The 26,469-nt window shown below is 46.9% G+C and overlaps 1 protein-coding gene across 3 annotated transcripts in view; it reads right to left on the bottom strand.

Moving 5' to 3' along the window:
* The window catches only part of LOC140426612 (uncharacterized protein C1orf21-like), a 288,021-nt gene that overhangs the window by 1,051 nt on the left and 260,501 nt on the right, over window positions 1-26,469 (bottom strand). For all 3 annotated transcript variants that reach the window (XM_072511599.1, XM_072511601.1, XM_072511600.1), the window contains one exon: window positions 12,297-12,357. In XM_072511599.1, the coding sequence (XP_072367700.1) occupies window positions 12,297-12,357 (61 nt within the window). The remainder of the gene's footprint in view (window positions 1-12,296; window positions 12,358-26,469) is intronic.

Genomic DNA, 26,469 nt, shown 5'->3' with positions numbered 1-26,469 from the left:
ACCAGTTCGATAAACATATGGGGCGGGATTCTCCATCTCACACCAGTGCGCCCCCACCAGCAGCGGGATTCTCCATACCACCAGCTGGCCAATGGAGTTTCCCATGGTGGGCAGTCCAATGCCGTTGGGAAATCCCTAGGCGTGGGTGCGCTGTCAGCGCAACGGAGTATCCCGCAAGCAGAGAATCCAGCCCATGACAGTTCTTTTTTCAAATTATATTGCATTTTTAAAATTCTACTGCAACCTTTTCAGCTTAACATGACATAATGCTGAAGACATAGTAAGTTTAAGCAAAGACTGTAAAATATACTATATGGAAAAGGTATGTTTTCAAGAAATAAAGGCATGTCCCACAATGGTGTAACAGGTATTAGCAAAGGTGGCAATCAAACATTATGCTATCCAAATAGTGATGGACTGAGTTGTTGACAGGAAGGGGATTGAGACAAATAATTCCATCTCTTAAATTACTGACACCAAAGATTAAAATTGATAAGTTGATGGGGGAAAGCATCAAGCACTCCAGGGGCAGCAATAGCATGGATCAAATGCAGACTAAAGATCCTTTATCCAAACAAGAATCAGCCCAATTGGTAGCTTTGGAATAGCAGCCTCAAAACCACTGGCTACATTTCTCCTGACACTGCCAAATTAATGACAAAGAATAAGCTCTTGGTGTGCAGTGAAGCCACATCCACTTGGCACAATGCTGGAAAAGACCAAACTCATTTCACTTGGAACTCTCATGGAAAATATCCAGATAGTTTGGTCTGTATTTGAATTATGGACATCTTCACCATGTTTTAATCTCCGGCAGACTGAAGTCTGCAGTCACTGACCTCCACATCAGCTAAGACTATGTGGCTCAACACTGAACACGTGAAAATCTTATTCTCCATTACTTCAACCCACACCTCCATACTTGCTGGTACACATTAACCTGCTGTCCCAGTTGCATCTATGCTTTAAAAAAAACTTTTCCATGACAAGGTTGGTATTCATCATCCACCCTAGTTTCCCTTTTAAAATCCTCATCATTAGCAAATTCCTCCATCTCTACCGCTGCAACAACTCTTGCATTCCTATGCTGACTTTCAGGCAGGTTTTTGGATTATATAAAGGATCTGTAGTCTTTATTTAATTCATTCGAATACTGGTCCTGGAATGTTTTGATTCATTTTAAGCATGGCAAATTTACCATGTTATAGCTTACAACTGTTCCATTTTCTCATTAGAATTAATAACAGTTAACACACATGGGAGACATCAACACCTTGACTAGGGAAGGAAACTCACAGCCTACTGACTTAATCAGAGCAGGCAAGAAACCCAACCTAACACTATCAAATTTTAGCTGTGTACATTTCACTGTGTGACTGATCGTACTATTCTGTACTGCAATCACATTGATCAAACTAACCATCTTACAGGTGGATACTTTATTTGGCATGCGTAATCAAAGCAAGACTGGGCTTTGGGCCAGACCTGCGGCATCGACAGCAACACCAATGATCAGGTATTTATTTGCAATGGAGAGGGAGCTCTCACGTACCCAGCTTTTGTTTCATCATAGTCTGTTTTTAGCGCTCGTCCTCTGAACCATATTCCCAGGACCTTCAGATAGACTAACCTGGCGAGGAAAGGTGCAAAGGATCGGTTGGTCCAGTTCCCAAAGTACATGATCATGCTCTCATGCCATGGTTTACTTTGGGTCCGAAGGATAGTTTAAACTGACTGCAGATGTTTCTCAGTCTGTGCACTGACAGCAGAACCGAGCAATGGTGATGTAGTCTATGTACAGGGAGGCTCTGACTTGAGTTATCCCTCTGTATTCCCCTGATGAACTTGGAAAATCGTTCGATACAACGCACAAACAAGACAAGGGAAGAGAGGACAGCCCTGACTGACTCCACATTTGATTGGAAAGCTTTCCAATTACCACCCATTGATTGAAACTGCTACTGATGATTATGTAAAACAGTTGGATCCAATTGTGGATTCTCTCCCCAAACCCATTTTGGAGCATACCCATCACTTCTCTCCTTTGTAACGGTGTTCCCTTTGTCTATTATTTAGAAGGTGTTCAATTAAACAAACATTTAAGTATCCGTGGTTAGCTTCTATGTGGAGAGCTGGTGCAGACACTATAGGCCAAATGGCCTCCTTCTACACCATTAAAATTTGGTGAATTTTTAATGGGGGAGAAAAACTGAATTCTGTCTATTCTTGCCCTTAAAGGGCACGAAGGGATTCTCAATTTCTGATCCTTGCTTCTCTTACAATGATCAAGTTTGCTCAGTGTTTTCACAGTTCAATGTAGATGCATTTTATGCTCGTTCACTCTCAATCAATAACACAGAAATGAGCTGGATCCTACAGAATGGAGCAATTGCAATACAAAAACCAAATTTTGTGGAAATGGATCAATCCCCTCATTAAACTCATTCCTTATTATAAGGATCATCACGGAAATAATTCTTACAAAAGCACATGTTGCCTTGATCATGGTTACCGTAAAACATTGTGCTCAAATTGCTTTGTGAAAGAAGGTGCCATTGGTCTACAATAATAGTGCATCAATATCACCTGATTTCATGAAGATAAGCTTTTGCAATCATTTGATTCTGTTTTAGAACTGGGCTCCAAGTATTAAAGTTGGGTGAGACAAAATGCAGTCAGTAGAGTGAAACAGAAAATTTGATCAATGACACCTGTTGCACAGGAGGAACTAAGTGGCCTTTGAAAGATTTCACGCATGAAATTCTTCTTCTGTACATTTCTAGTGTGCTTACCAAAGGACACTGTTAACAACTATTTTTCTCACTTTTCTGTCTGTGTCGGACTCCTTCCTGACTGTAAGAAATGGAACCCTGGCTAGATTTGGAGTTGTCTGATCTCGTGCTTCCTGCATCTTAGGATACAGACAAATAGTTTATCATCTCTCATAGACATCAAAGCTGGATATGGAAACATGGGTCACTCAGGCTTAATCAACAGACCACAGTCATAGTGGTCTGTGATGTGGACAGCTTCATTGAAGCACTCAATGTGGATTTTAACACTAAGTCAAAGCATAGCAACAAACCTATTCAGTGCAAGGAAATTCTATTTGGTGCTCAGATCAGGAAAAATTATGTTTTAACTTCAACAGAAACAATATAGCAACTGATGCCAATAGCTGAAAGATAAAGACCATCCCTTGAACTTTGAGAAAGAAACCACGCACGTGTCTGGTTGCCACAAAAAACCCTGTCATATTCAAAAAGGAGCAAGTATTCATACTGATAACGACAAATGTCACAAAACAGACTAAAAGGCCTCCTTCTCTGCTATAAATAATTTTTGAACTTATCCACTACCAACAGGTTCTGGTCATGGGCTGAAACATTAGAATCAAAATAGGACTTTCCTGGAGCAGGCTGGGCAAGGGTAATGTTGGCACATACATTGGAGAACAAGTCCATGCTACAGTGCATTTCAAGCTATAAACCAGCAACTATTACACAGTTATCAGCAAACAGGAAATCACAACTAATGTTCCTGTAGACTTTGCCCGGAGTCATCTCAGATTTGGCAGCTTCCATTCATTAAATATCTGATTTTGATGCCGGGATCACCATCACGAAAGACATCCGATAGCTTGGTGGAGAAAAACATACTGAAGGCGGTTGGTGCCAGCATGGGACCCTGACTGGGAATGGGTCAGAAGATTCAGTATCATCCAAAACACACACCAGGGGCGGGGGGGGGGTCCCGGCGTGATGGAGTGGCGGGAACCACTCCGACGTCGGGCCGCCCCAAAGGTGCGTAAGTCTCCGCACCTTTAGGGGCCAGGCCCGCGCCGGAGCGGTTTCCACTCCACCGGCTGGCAGGAAAGGCCTTTGGCGCCACGCCAGCCGGGGCCGAAAGGTCTTCGCCGGGCGACGCGGGTCCGCGCATGCGCGGGAGCGTCAGCGGCTGCTGACTTCATCCCCGCACATGCGCAGGGGAGGGGTTCTCTTCCGCCTCTGCCATATTGAAGACCATGGCGAAGACAGAAGAAAAAGAATGCTCCCACAGCACAGGCCCGCCTGCGGATCGGTGGGCCCCAATCGCGGGCCAGGCCACCGTGGGGGCACCCCACGGGGCCAGATCCCCCCGTGCCCCCCCCCCCCTCCAGGACCCCGGAGCCCACCCGCACCGCCTTGTCCCGCCGTTCAAAGGGTGGTTTAATCCACGCTGGCGGGACAGGCATTCCAGCAGCGGGACTTCGGCCCATCGCGGGCCGGAGAATCGGCGGGGGTGGGCCCGCCGACCGGCCGATTTCCGCCCCCATCAAATGTCTGGTGGTGGAGACTTCGGGACACGGCGGGGGGGGGGGGGGCGGAATTCACGCCAGCCCCCGGCGATTCTCCGATCCGGCGGGGGGTTGGAGAATCCCGCCCCAGCTTGCTGTCATGGAGCTGTAGAACCATGGCGATTAATTCCTCAGGGCAGTCAAATGTTTACATTACTTTCCCAGGGCCCTCATGGCTGACTAGGTCAGAGACCTTGGTAACATTGTGTACATGGTGTAGAAATCCATGTTCTATTCTTGGCAATTTTCCTGGAATATTGGAAACTGAAATAATGGACCAGCTGCTACAGGAAAGCCTGTAGCTCAAGGTTTCAGTCCACGAAAGGAACCAGCCAGCAATGAACAAAGTCACTTACCTCGGCAGCACACTCTCTCTCAAGCTATCTATATTGATGACAAGCCATATGGAAGAATTGCTAAATTCAGTGTAGCCTTTGACAGGCTTCCACCATCAGGCTGGGAATGAACATCAGTAAGTCTACCTGCCAAACTGGAAGTCTACAGAGCAATAGTCTTGCCCACGCTATGCATGTGAGAGTGGACTGTGTGCCAGTTGTCATGCCAGAAAGCTCAACCAGTTTCACTTAAGCTGCCATTGGAAGCTTCTGAAGATCAGATGGCGGGACAAAATACCAGACACAGATGCTCACCTGAACTAGCATGCCAAACATCGACATCATATTGAGACAATCACAACTGAATGGACTGGTCATTTACCCAGAATGCTTGACACACTTCAAGTTTGTGGAGCACTGACACCAATATTGGGGAAAGTAGGATCTGTATCATTGGGACGGTCTATACCTGAACTGTCCTGGAACTGGGAAATTAGGTTAAGAGATAGGTCAATAGAAATGCTGTTGCAGACATTTAAAGGAACATTTCAGAATACACAGAATAGGCAGATTCCAATGAGAAAGGAAAATTCCGTGGGGAAGGCCCACCATCTTTGGTTAATCAAAAAAAAGTTAAAGACGGTATCAGAATTAAAGAAAAAGTATATAATTGCGCAAAGATAAGTGGCAGGTCAGAAAACTGGGCAGAATATAAAGCAAAGAATGACAAAAGGGTTAATAAGGATGGAAAAATTACAGTACTAGAGAAAGATAGCTGGAAATATAATGATGCATATTAAGAGTTTCTATAGATATTCACATTAGAAGAGTTAAAGTGAACACTGGTCCTTTGGAAGGTGCGTCTGGGGAATTGATAATGGAAAGTAGGGAGAAGGTAGATGAATTGAACAGGTATTTTTTACATCAGTCTTCAATATAGCGGATAAAAGTAACATCCCAGAAATAGCTGTAAGTCAGGAAATGTAAGGGAGGGAGGAACTCCGAAAAATTACAATCACCAGGGACGTGGTATTGAGCAGATTTATGGGACTGAGGACAGCCAAATCCCCACGTCTCTTTATTGTATGTAATCATAAAATGGATAGAAGTACCTTCACCTTTTAGCTGAGAAAAGGCTGAAATAGTGACAGCAAATGATCTGAATACTACAACTTAATAATTGGAGAGAAAGGGAGGAGTACCTCAAAAACACATGGAAACCGGTACAAAAATCAGCATATTTCCATTACAAATTACTAAAAAGAACTTATGACATGAGATACCCACTGCAAAATAAAAACAGCTTAAACATCGTCTCATGCGTACTTAGTGCTGTTTAATCATTGCTTACTTGCCTATGTAACATATTTACTGCAAACAGACACACTTTACCAGAAAAATTGCTTTGATTTGTCACATGAAATGTTGATTCTGCTCACTTTACTTTTCTGTTCACTTTTTTTTGTTTTTACTCATTATAGGGTTGAATGAGCAAGATAAGGAATTTCATCAATAGCTCCAGCCAATCCCATGCAATTCAGTCACACCACTTTCACAAACAGTTGCAGATGGCATTGTGGTGACTGGAGAGTACTGAACTGAGCAAAGAATGAATCTCAATTTAAAATCTTATGGAAAAGTGAAATAAAGAGGAGAAATCAAGCAAATCCTACAGGGAGGAAGGAGATTAATTGGACAAAGATGAGAAAATGCATAAATATTTTGAAGGTAAAGAGAGACCTAGAAAACTGCACACCAACAGAAGATAAAAGCAGCAGTAAAAAATTCCTTCAGAGCAACATTGGTAGGAGTGCAGAGAAAAGCTGATAAACTTACAGATGCTGAAGACCAAGGGTGAACACAAAGAGAGTAAATATTCTGAATGATTCCTTCTTCGAAATATTCACAAGGGAAAACATTAACAACAGGCACAAAATGGAGATAACCAAGGTATCTCCAAGTACCGAGACCATGTGACTTATGGGGTGACGTTAATGGAGACCAGCAAGCTACCTATAGAATTGAACCAGACTAACGTGGTGCCCATATTCAAGAAGGGGAAATAAGACAGACACCAGCATCCATTGACCCCAAAATCTCACTACTACGCTATGTAAACATGGTTAGCTGCACAGTAACAATGTAGTACATTGCAGTCGTGGATTTGGAAGGTAAAGATTGTAGTTGGCTAATCTCCTGTGCTTTTTCCAACTGGATTTTGAAATTTCCCATGGCATCATGCATCTAGGTTTCTTAAAGGCAACTGACAAAGATATGAGAATTCAGAGCAAACTCTGAGAGTTGGTTAGTTTGAGAAGTAATGTTGGGCTGAGTGGGCATCACTCAGTGATGTGATGACCAACTTTTCCATTTTGCATAAGGACTTAATAAAGTGAACTTGTGCAAATTATACTCAACTAGGAGGAGCAGTGGAATCAGAAGAGGGAGATGATAAATTATGAAATGGGTTGGTGATATATCAAAGTAAAAGAATGTATGGAATACAATTCCCTTTAAAGTAGTGGAATTGGGAAACATTAGGATCTTGATGGATCGACAAACTAGTATGAGCTGAATGGCATTTCTGATCAGTAAGTATCTTGTGAACAAATTAAAATGATTGGAATCCTAAACACACATGGTTCTAATACTCCAACAGTTCTTAAATGTTTCCACACAACAGCAGAATAATAGCATGGGATCACTGGTATTTGGAATCCCAAACCAATAGTGGACCAGTTTTTTTCCATGTTCTCAATAACTTGAAGAACCATTTAATTGTGTATTTCTTCATTTAGCAACTTTTCATTGCTGTTTGCGACACGTTCTTGACAAAAGATCACAAATATGAAATGTCAAGTAGGAGGGTTGTTCTATGGTACGAACCGCAAATAGGTAATAAAAGACCCCAGAGAAAACCCATCAACTGGAATGTAGACAAACTGCATTTGCTAATCTTTTTTTAAAATATATATTTTATTGAGGCATTTATAATTTTAACATTTTAAACATAGAGATCCAACACACGCAAGAACCCCGCAATAACATACACAACTCCCCCCAGCCCTAAACCTTAACTACCCATACTTTAAATTCCCTGCCCTTATCCGTCCCTTCCATGGCTCCCCTCCCCGCCCCCCCCCCCCCTTGCTGACGATCAATTTTCCTTGAAGAAGTCGATGAACGACTGCCACCTCCGAGCGAAACCCTGCAACAAACCCCTTAAGGCTAACTTAATTTTCTCTAGCCTAAGAAACCCTGCCATGTCACTGACACAAACCCCCGATTTTGGGGGCTCCGAGTCCCTCCATTCCAGCAAAATCTGTCTCCGGGCCACCAGGGAGGCACAGGCCAAAACGTCGGCCCCCCCCCCCCGGGCTCCCGGATCTTCCACCACTCCAAATATTGCCATCACTGGACTCTGAATCACCCTCCCTTCCAGGACCGCTGACATGACATCTGAAAATCCCTGCCAGAATCCCCATAGCCTCGGACATGCCCAGAACGTATGTACCTGATTCGTGGGACCCCCCCCACCCCCCTTCCCCTCCACCCACCCCACACCTGTCCTCCACCTCCTCAAAAAACCTACTCATCCGGGCCACAGTCATATGAGCCCTGCAGACCACCTTGAACTGGATCAGGCCAAGCCTGGCACATGACGAGGATGCATTGACTCCCCTCAGGCCTTCGCCCATAACCTGACTTCCAACTCTCTGCCCAGCTCTTCCTCCCACTTCCTCTTCACCTCCCGATTGGGACCCCTTCCCACTCCATCAGTTCCTTGTATATATCCGAGGCCCTTCCCTCCCTAACCCGTTTTGGACAGTATCATATCCTGTAGCCCCCATAGTGGGAGCCGAGGAAAGCTCGAGACCTGCCTCCGAACAAAATTCCGTACCTTCGGGTACCGAAACCCATTCCCACCATATAACTCAAACTCCTCCTCTAGCTCCTCAAGGCTCGGGAAGCCCTCTTCAATGAAGAGGTCCCCAAATCTCTCAATCCCTGCCCGCTGCCATCTCCTGAAGCCCCCGTCCAGCACTTCCGGAACAAATCAGTGGTTATCACAGATCGGTGACCACACTGACACCCACTCCAGTCTCATGTGCTGCCTCCATTGCCTCCACACTCTTAGGGCTGCCACTACCACTGGCCTGTGGAGTACCGAGCCGGCGAGAATGGCAGAGGTGCCGTTAACAAAGCCTTCAGACTCGTGCCCTTGCAAGGTGCAGCCTCCACTCGCTCACACACCGACCTCTCCCCCCACTACCCATTTCCTGACCATTGATATATTAGCCGCCCAGTAGTAATTAATAAAGTTCAGGCCCCCCTCCCGCGCCTCCATTCAAGAAGGACCTTTTTCATCCTCGGGGCTTTCCCGGCCCATATAAAACCCGAGGTCGCCGCATTCATCTTCCTAAAAAATACCTTGGGGATGAAGATTGGAAGGCACTGAAACACGAACAGCAATCTCGGGAAGACTGTCATTTTCACAGTCTGTATCCTCCCCGCCAGTGACAGCGGGTGCACGTCCCACCTACGGACGTCCCCTTTCATTTGCTCAATCAACCTGGCCAAATATAGTTCATGAAGCTGACCCCAGTCCCTTGCCACTTGAATCCTCAGGTACCTAAAATTCTCTCCCACCACTTTGAACAGCATCTCCCTCAGTCACCTCTCCTTCCCCCTTGCCTGGATCGCAAAAACCTCATTTTTGCCCATATTCAGTTTGCAACCTGAGAACTGGCCAAATTCTTCCAGTATCTCCATAATTCCTGCAATTCCCCCCAACAGGTCTGTTAGATAAAGGAGCAAATCACCCGCATAGAGCGAGACCCTATGTTCCACCCCCCATCTCACTATCCCCCGCCAAATGTTCGATGCTCTCAGTGCCATTACCAAAGCCTCTATTGGCCAAGGTAAACAGTACTGGGGAAAGTGGACACCCCTGTCTTGTCCCCCGGCACAAACTAAAATATTCTGATCGAGCCCAGTTTATCCTCACATTCGCCACCGGTGCCTGATATAACAACCGGACCCAATCCACAAATCCCTGCCCAAACCCAAACCTTCCCAGAACATCGCACAAGTATTTCCACTCCACTCGATCAAAGTCCTTTTCTGCATCCATGGCCACCACCACCTTGACCTCGTGCCCCTCCGCAGGCATCATTATTACATTTAGGAGCCACCTAATGTTGGACGTCAGGTGTTGTCCCTTAACAAATCCCGTCTGGTCCTCCCCTATTACCCCCTGAACACAATCCTCTATGTGTGTGGTCAAGAACTTTGCCAGCAATTTCACATCTACATTTAACAGAGGAAGTGGCCTTTCCGAGCCACAGCGCTCCGGATCCTTATCCTACTTCAAAATAAGGGAAATCAATGCCTGCGATCTGCATTTGCTAATCTTAAACAGTTACATACAAAAGTGGCAATAACTTCAGACTACTTGAGGCAAAGATTAGCTTTCTTCTGTCACATGGGGCAAAATACTTCCATTTGACTAAAAACATGAATTATGTAAAGAATATCTGATTCAATACATGTAGTGTATAGTATTACGAATTAAAAATTGAAACGTTAAATTTGCTGAGAAAGACTGCCTTCCTGGTGTAAAACAAAAGTTGGTGCTCAGTAAAGAGGATGCACGAGTCAATAATAATTTGTGTGGCTATGTAAATTTACTCCGGTATCTATAAGAATGTATTCATTCATATTTGGAGCAGAAAATGTGGCAGAGGTGGAAGGCAACTGAACATTTCCACTTGAATAAAACTGAAATAACAAAAAAAAAAATCAAATAGAAACAAAAGCAGATGCTGGAAATCAGGGACACAATCTTGGGAAAGCTCAGGTCAGGCAGCATCTGTGAAGAGAGAACATGCTGACACACTGCAGGTTTGACAAGAGCCAACATCTAAAGATATTGCCGATAAACAGTGTTAGAAACAAACATAAAAAGGGGAATGTGGAGGGAAAGGAAATAAAGGTTTATAAAATACTTAATGGGAAGGGAGCATGTGGTTGACATAGATACATAGAAGATAGGAGCAGGAGGGGGCCTTTTGGCCCTTCGAGTCTGCTCCGCCATTCATCACGATCATGGCTGATCACCCAACTCTAAATGGCAGAAATAACCTCATCTCATGCCAGTATTTCTTTTTCAATTTGATCAGTTGTATTTTCCTTTTTTACAGATCATTCCATTTATGGGGTATGTGAATGAGAGTGTGCTGGTGTTTCCATCCCCATTCCCATCTCTCTTTTCTTTTTAAATGCTATCATGGAGTAATATCTTCCGGTTTTAACCAATGGTCCCCATCCAAGATGTCAATTTGTCTGCTTAATCTGTAGGTGCTACCTTGTCTGTTCAGTGTACCTGGTGTTTTTTGCTTTTGTGCCATTTAGCATACTGCAGTTTCCCTTCTTCACAAGCCAAGCTAGGCATTTTAACATCTGAAGAATGCATTAGTACTGACTCGATCAAAACAAGGCACCTGGCACTGGCTGTCTGAGGGCTGTTTTTTTGGATAAGTCGATGATGCATTTTATTTGCATAGTGATTTAAACTCAGCACCTGGATATTGGGAATGCTCAACAGAATGTACACCATCAACTTCACAGGTCAACAATCTGTTGAACAGTCTTAAAACTATAACTGAGTTTATTTAGCGAACGTTTTATTGTTGTTGTATGCTACAATGTTTAAAAACCACAATGGTGTTGGGAGCGCAATTTTCCCCTAGGTTTTCTTAGTAAAGTGGGGATATGCCTCATGAATTGTCATTGTCATTTGAAGCTTCCCTCAAGTTATCTTTATCAACATTTTTATTAACTGACAAAATTAAGTTGAGATTTCTTGGTAGGTAATAAAAAATGAATTCATCACATCGCAAATTTTAATTAGATAACAAGTATATTCAAGGGCAGGTAGCACAGTGGTAATCTCTCTGGACGAGTAATTCAGAGGCCTAGGCTAATGCTCTTGGGGACAGGAGGAATTTAAATGCAGTTAATAAATCTGGAATATAAAACCAGTTTCAGTCTACCCATGAAATTATCATCCATTGTTGTAAATATTCATCTGTTCACTAATGTCCTTTAGGGAAGGAAATTTGCTCTCCCTACCCATTCTAGCATCCATGTGACTAGAGGCACATAGTAATGTGGTTGACTCTTAAACTGCCCTCTGCAATGGCCCAGCAAGCTACTCAGGTCAAGAGCAATCAGGGATTGGCAACAAACGCTGGACTCATCAGTGATGCCCAAATTCCATTAGAGAATAAAAAAAATCATGAGGGTATATCTGAATATTCTCTGTCCATACAACCCTGCATACCACGTTATAGAGAACTGCTAATAAATGCATTAAAATCAATCATGCTGACATTTTAAGTGCACATTTTCCTCTCTTGGGAGACGAGTCTGACTATAAGGTTTATGTATTCTCGCAGATTGCCAAACTTTAGAGGAGGTAACTAAATTCTGACAAGTTGTGGAAGAACAAAAGACAGTTGAAGGGAGGGGGAAAGTAATTTTAAACTCAAGAAAAGTACATCATGTCATAATTAATTAGTCATGAAACGCATAAAGAAACTGTACTCTAATTAAAAACTTACCCTTTCAATTTTTTCATCCAACATCTTGAAGAACTCTTGCTGACTGTCCGAGGTGTGAATGCTAAAAAATATATTTAAAAATGAGCATTAGCTTTAAAACAAATAATCATATTTTGTACTTTTGTAAAAGGAACCACGCAATTAGAATTATTTAATATGTGCATGTTCTTCTGATGAGCCAAGTACCAAATATTCACAAACTCTTCTATGTACAGTAAGACGAATGCTGGAAATGTTAACCAGGTTACAGGATTATGTTATTATGCTGGTTGAGGGTGCGCAATAAATAGATAACAGGAAATGCTAATGGGAAGCTGAAGGTTCTGTTTTGGATTATCAAATCTCATTTGTTCATTAAGGGCTGGATTCTTCGGCCGCGCTTGCCGCAAGATCGCCACGGACAGGATGCAGACCATGTAAAGGTCCATCGACCTTGGGCGGAATTTTTGGTCACCGGGCAGGAGTGGCTGGAGAATCTCACCCCAAGTGCTTGTGCCCAGTTCAAACGACCTAGAAATGCCACTGCATAAATGTGCTGAAAGAACATTCACACTTAGACCAATAGGATTCTTGTACGATACTCTTAACTCATCACCAGAAAGGATTCTCATCTGAACCATCAGTATCCCACAAGCAACAGCAGACACTGTGTGCACACTCGTCTGAAAAAGCTTGGGAGTGAGAGGCAGATAAATAGCGAGAATGCAGAATGGCAATCTTTTGAGAAAATATTTGAATTTTGGATACAAAGGCCAACTGAAACAAATTGTATTACTTGGGAAACACAAAAAGCCATAATAAATTTACAAGTCCAGAGGTACAGGACATATCTCAACAAGGCTATTACATTTACTCCACACTCCAAGCAGGGGTTGGGGGGGGGTGGGGGGGGGGGGGGGGGGGGGGGAAGGGGGGGGAAAGAGTACCTGAGCACAACTTTCTCAAGTCAGCCCCTGGCCTTCTAACTTTCTTCAGCAAATCAACTATGGGCCTGATCGAACAGCCTCGTCCCATCTGGCTCAGTCACGCAGAGGCTGTTATGATTGCAACGCTCGGAATGCCTCGCGAGATCTCATCAGATCTTGACCTCACGTACTGGACCTCTCCCTCGCTGGGAGAGATTCAGATTAACATATTTAAATGAGCGATTATGCTCATTTAAATACATCTGCGCCCGATAAGCCTGAGATTGTACGCCTACACCTGCGAGACCTCGCCACAGAGCCATTTAGCACTAGCCCACATAAATGTGGACCAGGTTTAACGGCATCTGGGGGGATGGCTCCCAGGCCATCGTAGGGAGGCACCCAGGTTGACAGGCTCTGCGCAAAGTGGTACCCTGGCACTCTTGCTGCCACTTGGGCACCCTGGCAGTGCCACCAGGTTACAATGGAATCAGGCCCAGAGATGCCCTGCCCTTAAGTGGGGTGAGGGGAGCTCGAGGACTTACTAAGAAGGGGGTTCCAGAGATTGGGTGCCATTTTTAAATACCGCCCCGCTCTCTTCCTGCAGCAAGTGAGGTAAGTGCCCCCAAAAAACAAAATCCCGTTTGATAGCCGGATCGATCTCGGCACTACAGGGGTTATTTGCGCCCAAATCAGGACTGTTTTATTTTTGTTTCATTAAATCGTGCTCCATATGTTATGATTGCAACGCTCGGAATGCCTCGCGAGATCTCATCAGATCTTGACCTCACGTACTGGACCTCTCCCTCGCTGGGAGAGATCCAGATTAACATATTTAAATGAGCGATTATGCTCATTTAAATACATCTGCGCCCGATAAGCCTGAGATTGTACGCCTACACCTGCGAGACCTCGCCACAGAGCCATTTAGCACTAGCCCACATAAATGTGGACCAGGTTTAACGGCATCTGGGGGGATGGCTCCCAGGCCATCGTAGGGAGGCACCCAGGTTGACAGGCTCTGCGCAAAGTGGTACCCTGGCACTCTTGCTGCCACTTGGGCACCCTGGCAGTGCCACCAGGTTACAATGGAATCAGGCCCAGAGATGCCCTGCCCTTAAGTGGGGTGAGGGGGGCTCGAGAACTTACTAAGGGGGGTTCCAGAGATTGGGTGCCATTTTTAAATACCGCCCCGCTCTCTTCCTGCAGCAAGTGAGGTAAGTGCGGCCTCGGCAGGGCGTTCCCTGCAGAGGCCCCCAAAAAACAAAATCCCGTTTGATAGCCGGATCGATCTCGGCGCTACAGGGGCTATTTGCGCCCAAATCAGGACTGTTTTATTTTTGTTTCATTAAATCATGCTCCATATCAATGAGTCATGTATAAAATGCTCACAATAATTTTAAAAGAAACAAGACCTTGTGTTTTGCTATCAGAACAATTAATTACTACAGAGAGTCAAGACCAGATATATTACTACACATCATTTTGTCTGGTCCTTGATGCTTATTTTTATACTCATCCTATTTAAGCTTGAAAAAAATGTTTGATCAAATGCAATTAACAGAAACAGCACCAGTACAACAGATCAAGGATGCAACATAGATCAAACATGGTACAATCTTTTCATCATTTCAAATCTGTTAGTTCAATACCAGTACCGTTTTCACAACACTGCTCATCTGAAATTCATGAGATTGTGGTTGCAGCTGACTGGGCCTTGCAAAACAACATGGATAACGTTCACTCCACCTTGCATATGAAAGAACCCTTTTCTTCATTTGTTTCCACTTTGGAAACATAGACGGTCTCCATATCACCTTTGTCATTGCATGTTTGCATGTACCGGACGATTAATAGTTTCCTCTTTGGGTAATCGGAGCCCAAATTCATGAACTATCTGTGCATGAGGATGATTATATGCAGCGATCTTTCAGACAGTGGAAGGCATTGAAAGAAGTTTGTGGATCTTCAAGTATTGCAATTCAGTTTAATCCTCCTTCTTTTGTTTTGCAATATTTGACGGAACATCGTCTTCAGGCTAATCAAAGGCAGAATTAGGCCATTGCCTCTTATTAGTACTAGTGTGTCCCAGATCTGATCACCTTTAAGAGGAAACACATCACACAGTATTATGGCCGAGCATCTGGTGTCTGTCATAATGTCCACTCATGTATATAATAAGGGTCCATGGTATTCGAGGCAAGGTACTAACATGGATTGACGATTGGCTGTCAGGCAGAAGGCAGAGAGTTGGGATAAAAGGTTCTTTTTCGGAATGGCAACCGGTGACGAGTGGTGTCCCGCAGGGTTCAGTGCTGGGGCCACAGCTGTTCTCTTTATATATTAACGATCTAGATGACGGGACTGAGGCCATTCTGGCCAAGTTTGCCGATGATGCAAAGATAGGTGGAGGGGCAGGTAGTATGGAGGAGGTGGGGAGGCTGCAGAAAGATTTAGACAGTTTAGGAGAGTGGTCCAAGAAATGGCTGATGAAATTCAACGTGGGCAAGTGCGAGGTCTTGCACTTTGGAAAAAAGAACAGAGGCGTGGACTATTTTCTAAACGGTGACAAAATTCATCATGCTGAAGTGCAAAGGGACCTGGGAGCCCTAGTCCAGGATTCTCTAAAGGTAAACTTGCAGGTTGAGTCCGAAATTAAGAAAGCAAATGCAATGTTGTCATTCATCTCAAGAGGCTTGGAATATAAAAGCAGGGATGTACTTCTGAAGCTTTACAAAGCATTAGTTAGGCCCCATTTAGAATACTGTGAGCAATTTTGGGCCCCACACCTCAGGAAGGACATACTGGCACTGGAGCGGGTCCAGCGGAGATTCACACGGATGATCCCAGGAATGGTAGGCCTAACATACGATGAACGTCTGAGGATCCTGGGATTATATTCATTGGAGTTTAGGAGGTTGAGGGGAGATCTAATAGAAACTTACAAGATAATGAATGGCATAGATAGGGTGGATGTAGGGAAGTTGTTTCCATTAGCAGGGGAGACTAGGACCCGGGGGCACAGCCTTAGAATAAAAGGGAGTCACTTTAGAACAGAGATGAGGAGAAATTTCTTCAGCCAGAGAGTGGTGGGTCTGTGGAATTCTTTGCCACAGAGAGCGGTGGAGGCCGGGACGTTGAGTGTCTTTAAGACAGAAGTTGATAAATTCTTGATTTCTCGAGGAATTAAGGGCTATGGAGAGAGAGCGGGTAAATGGAGTTGAAATCAGCCAGGATTGAATGGTGGAGTGGACTTGATGGGCCGAATGGCCTTACTTCCACTCCTATGTCTTATGGTCTTATAATGAGATGCAGACAGGCAGTGATTGACACACAGGATAACCAATGAACACACATGACACATAACAACTAATCACCAGACAGGACACCAGCACTATAAAGCAAACAGGGCAGTAAGACTCTCTCTCTCTCTACAGGACACAGCTACTGAGATGGTTAGAGTGCACAAGCCAGTGAGCACTATCACCATGAGGTAGAGAGTTAGTCTGGTCAAGCCAGTAGGAGGTTATCAGTTAGATTGATAGAATGTCAACTCACAGCAGTGAGTATGTACAGCAATCAGGAAGTTCAATAAAACAGTGTTGGACCATCTCCTGTGTCAGAAGCCTGTTTCTAGTTTCACTGCATCCAGTTGCAGTCAACGTTGAACCAACTTACTTAACACATCAGTGTCGACAAACTATTGCGCAATACCTTGTTACTTTAAACGTAAGCTCCTGACTAAAGAAAAGTAGCAGATGTTAATAACATTGCAAATGCTTGAAGTATACTTCAAATTGGTCAGCTTTTGGAAAACATTTCAAGTGAGGTGCCTTTTTTATAAATTCAGAATCCTTATGAAAGGCTCTACTGAATCAATCATTCATCTATCTTTCTCACTCAGATACTAAATAGTATGCTCATGTATTAACATTAATTTTTTTCATTTTAAATTTCTGAAATATACGTCTTTGCTTGTTGCTTTAAAAAAAAAACTCAGCCAATCTTCAGGCTAGCTCTAAAGAGCATGTAAAATATTAAAGGCTTTGATGAAATCATTATTTTGCTCCATTAATTTATTTATTTAGACTTTCATTTCTGCAGCAGTTTTGTGCTAAGTTCTGAGTGGGACTTGAACCCAGAACCTTGGGGCTCAGAGACGAGAGTACGACCAACTGGAACGGATTTTTCACCCTCCTCCCACCCCACAGCATGTCTTGCTGCGGTGGAGTCAGCCTGCCATTAGCTGGCAGTGGGACTGGCTGGTCCCGCTTCTGTCAATGGGATTTCCCGTTGTCGCACCCTCTGCTGTTGAGGAATCCGCACAAGAGAGGTGCCGTTGGCGGGGGACCAGAAGATCCCGTTGTCAGGGACGGCTTGAAAATCCCTCTCTATGTAATAATCTAATAATCTTTATTATTGTCACAAGTAGGCTTATATTAACACTGCAATGAAGATACTGTGAAACTCCCTAGTCGCCACACTCCGGCGCCTGTCCGGGTACACAGAGGGAGAATTCAGAATGTCCAATTCACCTAACTTGCACATCTTTGGACTGTGGGAGGAAACCGGAGCACCTGGAAGAAACCCACATAGACTAGGGGAGAATGTGCAAACTCCTCACAGACAGTGACCCAAGCCGGGAATTAAACCTGGCACCCTGGCGATGTGAAGCAACTGTGCTAACCACTGTGCTATCGTGTGTCAGCAATGTGGTATTTCAATGAAATAGTTTATATATTCCCACATTATGAGAAAATTACACATTTCCTAAATAAACTAAAGTTTGATTAATAGAATACAAGGCCGTGACTTCAGTCAGGATTTTATAGCCAAGTTGGCGTGACTATTTTCAGCACTCTCTCAAATGCTTTCAGTTTCCTGAAAATGTGGCACCCAGAACTGGAAGCAATACTCCAGCGGAGGTTGAGCCAATGCTTTATAATTTTAACATAACCTCCTTGTTCTTGCACCATATATCCCTAGGATACGGTGTACCACCTTACCAAGGCTTTGTAATGTGTCCCAGTTTTGACTTTTGAAAATTTGTTCATCTTCAACATGTGTGTATATGCACGCAAGTCTGTGGCAGAACAGGTTGTGCGCGCAGTTAATAAAGTGTACAGTATCTTCGGTTTTATTATGGGCATAGAGTACAAGAGCAAGGAGCTTATGTTAAAATTAGATTAAACGGTTCAGCTTCAACTGGAGTATTATGCCCAGTCCTAGGTGCCACACTTTAGGAAAGATGTGAAGGCATTGGAGAGGGTGCAGGAAAGAATCATGAGAATGGTTCCAGGGATGAGGGACCTCAGTTACATGGATAGATTGGAAAGTGTGGGACTGCTTTTCTTGGAGAAAAGACTGTGAGGAAATTTGATGGAGGTATTCAAAATCAGGAAGGGGCTGGACAAGGTAAACACGGGAAAAAAACTGTTCCTATTCATGAAAGGATCGAGAATGAGAAAGCACAGATTTTGTTTATATTTAATTTTTCCAATTCAGGGGCAATTTGGCATGGTCAATCTGCACACACTGCACATCTTTGGGTTGTGGGCATGAGACCCGCACAGACACGGGGAGAATGTGCAACCTCCACACGGACAGTGATCCAAGGACAGGACTGAACCCAGGTCCTTGGTGCCGTGAGGCAATAGTGCGGACCAGTGTGCCAACGTGCTGCCCTAGAAAGCACAGATTTAAGATATTTGGCAAAAGATGTAATGGAGACATGAGGAGAAATGTCTGCATGCAGTCAGTGGTCACGATCTGGAATGCGCTGCTCAAGAGAGCGGTGGAGACAGATTCAATTGTGGTATTGAAGTGAGACTTGGGATTATTATCTCAAAAGGAAGAACGTGTAAGGTTACAAAAGACAGAGAGAGGGATGGCACTCGGTGAATTGCTCATTCGGAGAGCTGGGGCAGACAAGTCAGGCTGATTGGCTTCATTCCATGCTGTACAATTCTGTTATAAACCTCAAGAGCAGCAACACAGTTGAGCTAACGTAGTTCCTATCAGGTGCAAAGTATTTCTAAATCATCGACTATGCTTGAGGGCACCTTTTCATAATCAGAATTGCCACTTTTATGCCCAAATGAGAAAAGTCACTCTTAAGGGAGGGAACTCTGTCATTTGCATTACAGACGATGGGAAGAGTGTATCCATATTATAGGTGGATGGGAACTCTATGATTGGCTGGTGCGACAGACTGCATAAGGTGGTCAGTGAGTAACTGTTAACGATGTGAGTTGAAGGACTCGAGATCTGCTACAGGTTAGCTAAAGCTGGGAGCTGCAACTTTTGCATTCCCAGTTTGTACCACAAGTTTACAGGATGGTGGCAACAGCCCGACACATAAGTGGTTTGAAGTCACGCCCCTCATGTACTGTTTGCAGTCAAGTCCCTTCAGGACACTCCTAGTTGCCTAAATAGTCACACGGAAGGAGAACCCTGCTCAAGAGTCTCTCCATGATAAAAAGAAAATGGATATTTTCACTTAACATAAAACTATTTTAAGACAAGTTTGACATTTTCTCTTCAATGAAATCTAGCTGCCAGATTAATCAAAAGTTAAGTCCAATTTAACTGAATGACTAATTTGTGCGACAACTTAATCTTTTTATAATACCAGTGCTCGCTGTCTTATTCTAGCTCCCAGCCTGGCAATATCTCTATTTTAATATTCACATTCTCATTTTTCAAATCCCATCATGGCCTTGCCCCTACCCAATTCTGTTATGTTCTCCACATCTACAACCCTCAGAGATCTCTGCTCTTCTCTAATTTTGATCTCTTGAGAATTCCTGATTTTCATTACTCCAGCATCAACAGTTGTACCTTTAGCTGTCTCGGTCTTAAGATGTGGAATTTTTTCCTAACCCTCTCTGGTCCCTCTACTTCTCACTCATCCTTTAAGAGGCTTTTTCCCCCCACACTTTATAAATACTTTTTCAGACTTTCCAAAATATTTTATATAATTTACATTACACATATTTAATTAACATTTAACAATCCCTCCTTCAACCCGAACACAATCCACCAACTAACTACCCCCCCTTTTAGCTGCAAACTGAGGCTAATTCCTTAAAATAAATAATCTTTAAATAATCTCTATTATTGTCACAAGCAGGCTTCACACTGCAATGAAGTTACTGTGCAAATCCCCTAGTCGCCACACGCCGACTTGTTTGAGTACACAGAAAGGAAATTCTGAATGTCCAAATTACCCAACAGCACGTCTTTCGGGACATGTGGGAGGAAACCGGAGAACCCGGAGGAAACCCACGCAGACACAGGGAGGACGTGTCTCCGCACAGACAATGACCCAAGCGGGAATCAAACCCAGGACCCTGGCGCTGTGAAGCAACAGTGCTAATCACTGTGTGAAATATAAAGGGACGCCATCTCTTGTGAAACCCCTCCTCATTACCACTTCAGCTAAATTTAACCTTCTGTAGGCTTAGGAACTTCATTAAGTCTCCCAGCCATGCCGATGCACAAGGTGGAGTAACTGACCTCCAACCCAATAGGATCCGCTTTCTCGCCAGCAGCAAGGCAAAGGCTAAAACATCTGTTCCCACCCCTTTCTGGATCTCTGCCAAGTCTGTTACTCTGAACATAGACTGCTTGGATCACTGTCTGTGCAGAGTCTGCACGCTCTCCCTGTGTCTGCATGGGTTTCCTGTGGGTGCTCCAGTTTCTTCCCACAAGTCCTGAAAGACGCGCTTGTCAGGTGAATTGGACATTCTGAATTCTCCCTCTGTGTACCCGAACAGGCACCAGAATGTGGCAATGAGGGGATTTCCACAGTAACTTCATTGCAGTGTTAATGTAAGCCTACTTGTGACAATAATAAACATTATCATTATTATATGGTCGAGATAGTGCGAAAGAAGGTGCTCCAGAACTTCCTCAGTTTTAGGCACGACCAAAACATGTGCACTTGATTGGCCTGCCCCTTCCCGCACATTTCACAAATGTCCTCAATCCCTTCAAACATGAGACCCATTCTCCCCATACCTCGTCAAATGTGTTGTGTGAACTACCTTCAATTGTATAAGTGCCAACCTCACACACGAGTTGATGCATTTACCCTCTGTAAAATTTCACACCAGAGCCCTTCTACAAATGTCTCCCCCAAATCCTCCTCCCATTTGGTTTCACCCTATCCAGCGACTCTGGTCCTGCTTCCATAATTTTCCCTGAGGTAACTCCCTCTTCTATCCCTAACACCATCAACACCTCTTCCAGCAAAGCAGAAGGGGGTAACAGTGGCGATGTAGGGAAGATCTTCTTTAGGAAAACCTGTATCTGCATATATCTAAAGCCCTTGAAGGATCCGAACCTTCTTCGTAATCCCATAATGTCTCCAATCGTAGGTATCAGGTTTTGATCTGATTTAATGATATCCTGTGTTTCCCCCACCTCCCCCGCCCTTATTGTCCCCTCCAATTATTTGAGCTCCTCAGTGCAATGGCTAACGGCTCTATTACTAAAGTAAATAGTAGAGCGAACATGGGGCACCCTGGTCTCATTCCCCTCTGCAGCTGAAAGTACTCCAAGCCTATTTCCTTTTTTTTTATACCCTTGCCCTCGGGTCTGCGTACAATAAATTGACCCAAGCAGTGAATTTAGATCCAATTCCAAACTGTCCCAACACCGCAAACAAATACTCCCATTCGACTCTATCTCTGCATCTAACGACACCATCACCTCCTGCTCCTTCCTCTCTGCCGGAGTCAAAACCACATTTAACAGATGTCCCACATTCGAAGCTAACCGTCTCCCCTTTATGAATCCCATCTGGTCTTCCCCCACTATCCATGGTAGGCACCTCTTTAATCTAAGAGCCAACATTTTTGCCAAAATTGTAACATCTCCGTTTAATATCCTACCTCTTTTGGTCAGCTGTTCCACTAGCCCTTTATGCAGCTCGGTGTTAAATTCTGTTTCAGAACTTTCCGAGAAGAGCAGTAGGATATTTTACTCTGTTAAACCTATGCTATATGAATGCAAGTTGTTGTTGCTCAATCTTTGGTTGATCAAACCAATGGACACCAGTGCTGGGGGATATTCCAAAGTGCTCCCCACAGGTGAATCTTTTTTTGCAAATCCAATGATGCCCTTCAAACTCTTCAGAAGCATGGAGGTTGCAAAGCCCATTCTTTTTGGCACTAACATTTCTTGAAGCTTCTTTTGAGTGAAAGAGTCCAACCTACTTTCTAATTCAGTCAAATTATTAGCTGTATTTTACCTTTGGATCTCAACAAAGGTGCTTTTGCTGCATCAGCTTGGGCAGGCTTCAACTCAACTCACAAGGGTAACAGTGCAATGTCGTCACCTGCTCCACCAGCCAATCACTCAATTTCTAACCATTGTTTCAAGACATTCTGGGCCTAACTCAACATATCATTCTGATGGGATTTAATGAAATTGCAAAGTGGACTTTAATTTTATACATGAATTTGTGTTAGGATTCCACATAATTTATCAAATTTCCCAGGAACATTTCCAAGTGCTTCCCATGCAACTGATTGTTATAATGTAGGTAATTCCAACAGCAATTTTGCACACAGCAGGGTTGTACTTAACAGAAAATGATAGCAAGTGTAGCAGAATTCTCTTTTTTTTTTTTAAGTGTCATTAATATTTTTAGCATGCTCCTGGACCACTGCAGAAGCAGGTAGGATCTTGGTTTAATAACTTATTGTAAAAAAATCTCCCTCTAACACAGCAGCACCGGAGCATAGTGGTTAGAACAATGGCTTCACAGCGCCAGGGTCCCAGGTTCGATTCCCCGCTGGGTCACTGTCTGTGCGGAGTCTGCATGTTCTCCCTGTGTCTGCGTGGGTTTCCTCCGGGTGCGCCGGTTTCCTCCCACAGTCCAAAGACGTGCAGGTTAGGTGGACTGGCCATGCTAAATTGCCCTCAGTATCCAAAAAGGTTAGGAGGGGTTATTGGGTTAGGGGGATGGGGTGGAAGTGTGGGCTTAAGGGGGTCGGTGCAGACTCGATGGGCCGAATGGCCTCCTTCTGCACTGTATGTTCTATGTTCCCAGGTACCATGCTGGAGTGCCAAAGTTAACTGCGCACTCAAATCCTGGAACAAGGTTCTAGTGTACAACCTTCTGAATCAGACGTACTTCATTGGAGTGATTGTTGGCATGGAGGTGCATGCTACGTAATGTGCATCTCTGTAAACAAGGCAAGGCCTATCCGTGTTCTATCCGTCACTCTCTGGCTACCAGAGTTGTAACAGGTTTTGTATAGATACGAAACAGTGCCATGGGATGTTTAATGCCCGCTCCAGGTGTGGAACGAAAGAGTCTGAATGATGGCACCTGTAACAGTTCACCACCCATCAGTATTACACTGAGGAGCTAGCTTGGATTAGGTTTTCAAAAGTGCGACTTGAACCCACAACCTTTTGACTGAGAAGTGAGATCACCAACAATTAAGGGAGGATTGATATCATGAAGAGGACAAATAGATTCTGCCCTGGTTATGATTAAGGTCAAAGAGAGCCAAAACCCAGTGAGCCGGAAATTATGGGCGAGATTCTCCGACCCCCCAGCGGGTCGGAGAATGGCTGTTGGCCGCCGTGAATTCCGCCCCCGCCACCCGCCGAAGTCTCCGAAGGGAGAAAAGTCGGTGGGGCGTCAACGGCGCCGCAGACCTCGGAGAATGGCACGGGTGTGCGAAGGCCATCGATTTTGGGCCTGCCGATATTCTCCCGTCCGGATGGGACGAAGTCTCGTCGACTGGATGACGAGTCACGTTGGTGTAAAACAAACCTCCTTTTAATCGGCGTCAACCTGTGCTCAAGGTTTACGCCAACCAGCGTGGAGGTGGGTGACGGCCTGGGGGGTTGGCCACTGGACAGGCGATGGCGTGACCGCAGTCTGAATGTGTGGGGGAGAGGTGTGTCTAGGTGTGTGTGTGTGTGCGGCGGGGAGGGTGGTTAGAGTGGGCTGGGCTCCGGGGGAGTGCCGGGAGGGGGGTTGAGTGCCGGGGACGGGAGGATGAGTGCCGGGGAGGGGGATGGGGGGGACGGGGTCCGTGCCGGGGAGGAGGATGGGGGGGGGGGGTCCGTGCCGGGGAGGAGGATGGGGGGGACCGTGCCGGGGAGGAGGATGGGGGGGGGTCCGTGCCGGGGAGGAGGATGGGGTGGGGTCCGTGCCGGGGAGGGGGATGGGGGGGGGGGTCCGTGCCGGGGAAGAGGATGGGGGGGGGGTCCGTGCCGGGGAGGAGGATGGGGGGGGGGGGGCTCCGTGCCGGGGAAGGGGGAGGTCCATGCCGGGGAGGGGGATGGGGGAATGGGGTCCGTGCCGGGGAAGAGGATGGGGGGGGGGGGTCCGTGCCGGGGAAGTGGATGGGGGGGGGGTCCGTGCCGGGGAGGGGGATGGGGGGTGTCTGTGCCGGGGAGTGGGATGGGGGGGATCCGTGCCGGGGAGGGGGATGGGGGGGTCCGTGCCAGGGAGGGGGATGGGAGAATGGGGTCCGTGCCGGGGAGGAGGATGCGGGGGGGTCCGTGCCGGGGAGGAGGATGTGGTCCGTGCCGGGAAGGAGGATGGGGTGGTCCGTGCCGGGGAGGGGGGTGGGTCCGTGCCGGGGAGGGGGATGGGGGGGGGGGGGGGGGTCCGTGCCGGGTGATGGGTCCGTGCCGGGGAGGGGGTAGGGGGGTCCGTGCCGAGGAGAGGGATGGGTGGGGTCCGTGCCGGGGAGGGGGATGGGGCTGTCCGTGCCGGGGAGGGGGATGGGGTGGGGGTCCGTGCCGGGGAAGGGGATGAGGGGGTCCATGCCGGGGAGGGGGATGGGGGGGTCCGTGCCGGGGAGGGGGATGGGTCCGTGCTGGGGAGGGGGATGGGGTCCGTGCCGGGGAAGAGGATGGGGGGGGGGTCCGTGCCGGGGAAGTGGATGGGGGGGGGGGGGTCCGTGCCGGGGAGGGGGATGGGGGGTGTCTGTGCCGGGGAGGGGGATGGGCGGGATCCGTGCCGGGGAGGGGGATGGGGGGGGGTCCGTGCCGGGGAGGGGGATGGGAGAATGGGGTCCGTGCCGGGGAGGAGGATGGGGGGGGGTCCGTGCCGGGGAGGAGGATGTGGTCCGTGCCGGGAAGGAGGATGGGGTGGTCCGTGCCGGGGAGGGGGATGGGTCCGTGCCGGGGAGGGGGATGGGTCCGTGCCGGGGGATGGGTCCGTGCCGGGGAGGGGGTAGGGGGGTCCGTGCCGAGGAGAGGGATGGGGGGGGGGGGTCCGTGCCGGGGAGGGGGATGGGGGTGTCCGTGCCGGGGAGGGGGATGGGTTCGTGCCGGAGAGGATGGGGTCCGTGCCGAGGAGGAGGATGGGGTCCGTGCCGGGGAGGAGGATGTGGTCCGTGCCGGGGAGGTTGATGGGGGGGTCCGTGCCGGGGAGGGTGATGGGGGGGTCCGTGCCGGGGAGAGTGATGGGGGGGTCCGTGCCGGGGAGAGTGATGGGGGGGTCCGTGCCGGGGAGGGTGATGGGGGGGTCCGTGCCGGGGAGGGTGATGGGGGGGTCCGTGCCGGGGAGGGGGGGTGCGAGGGCAAGTGAGTTGGTCCACCTGGCCAGGTGCCAGGCTCCAACAGTTGGACCCATGCGGTCCATGCCACCTGGCTGGGGGGAGGATGGGGTATGGGCAATGACGACATGTCGTTGTTGTCCCCCACCCCCCCCCCCCCCGCAACCAGGCCGTCATCTTTTCCGATCAGCCAGCGATGTTGGCCGCCGTGGCGGCAGCCGCTAATGTCTAAGTTGCCCTGGATGAGGAGGAGGAGGAGGAGCGTGCCAGAGAGGCGGCGCAGGCTGCCGCAGAGGGGCAGGTGGCAGCCACCCAGGCTGGAGGGACACCTGACCGACAGGACGAGGAGGGGGAGGAGGACGTCGCGGCCCCACGGCAACGGAGGCACCCGAGGGCGCCCCGTGTGTACCTGCCCCGGCAGTCATACCAGGACCGCACGGACCGGGAATGCAGGAGGAGACTCCGGATGAGGCGGGAAACCGTGGCACACATCTGCCACCTGCTGGCACACCTGTCACCGCGTGGCACTGGCGGGGGACACCCTCTCCCCATGTCCGTCAAGGTTACGGTGGCCCTGAACTTTTATGCAACGGGGTAATTCCAGGCACCGAGTGGGGACCTGTCCGGCATATCGCAGACATCGGTGCATCGGGGCAGTGACAGATGCCCTATATGCCATGGCGCACCGCTACATCCGTTTCCCTGTGGACCCGGCCAGCCAAGATGCCCGGG

The sequence above is a fragment of the Scyliorhinus torazame genome, chromosome 7 (assembly GCF_047496885.1).
Source record: "Scyliorhinus torazame isolate Kashiwa2021f chromosome 7, sScyTor2.1, whole genome shotgun sequence".
In the NCBI taxonomy this organism is placed as follows: Eukaryota; Metazoa; Chordata; class Chondrichthyes; order Carcharhiniformes; family Scyliorhinidae; genus Scyliorhinus; species Scyliorhinus torazame.
Note: the sequence above shows the minus strand (reverse complement) of the source record. Positions and strands in the feature narration are given on the sequence as shown.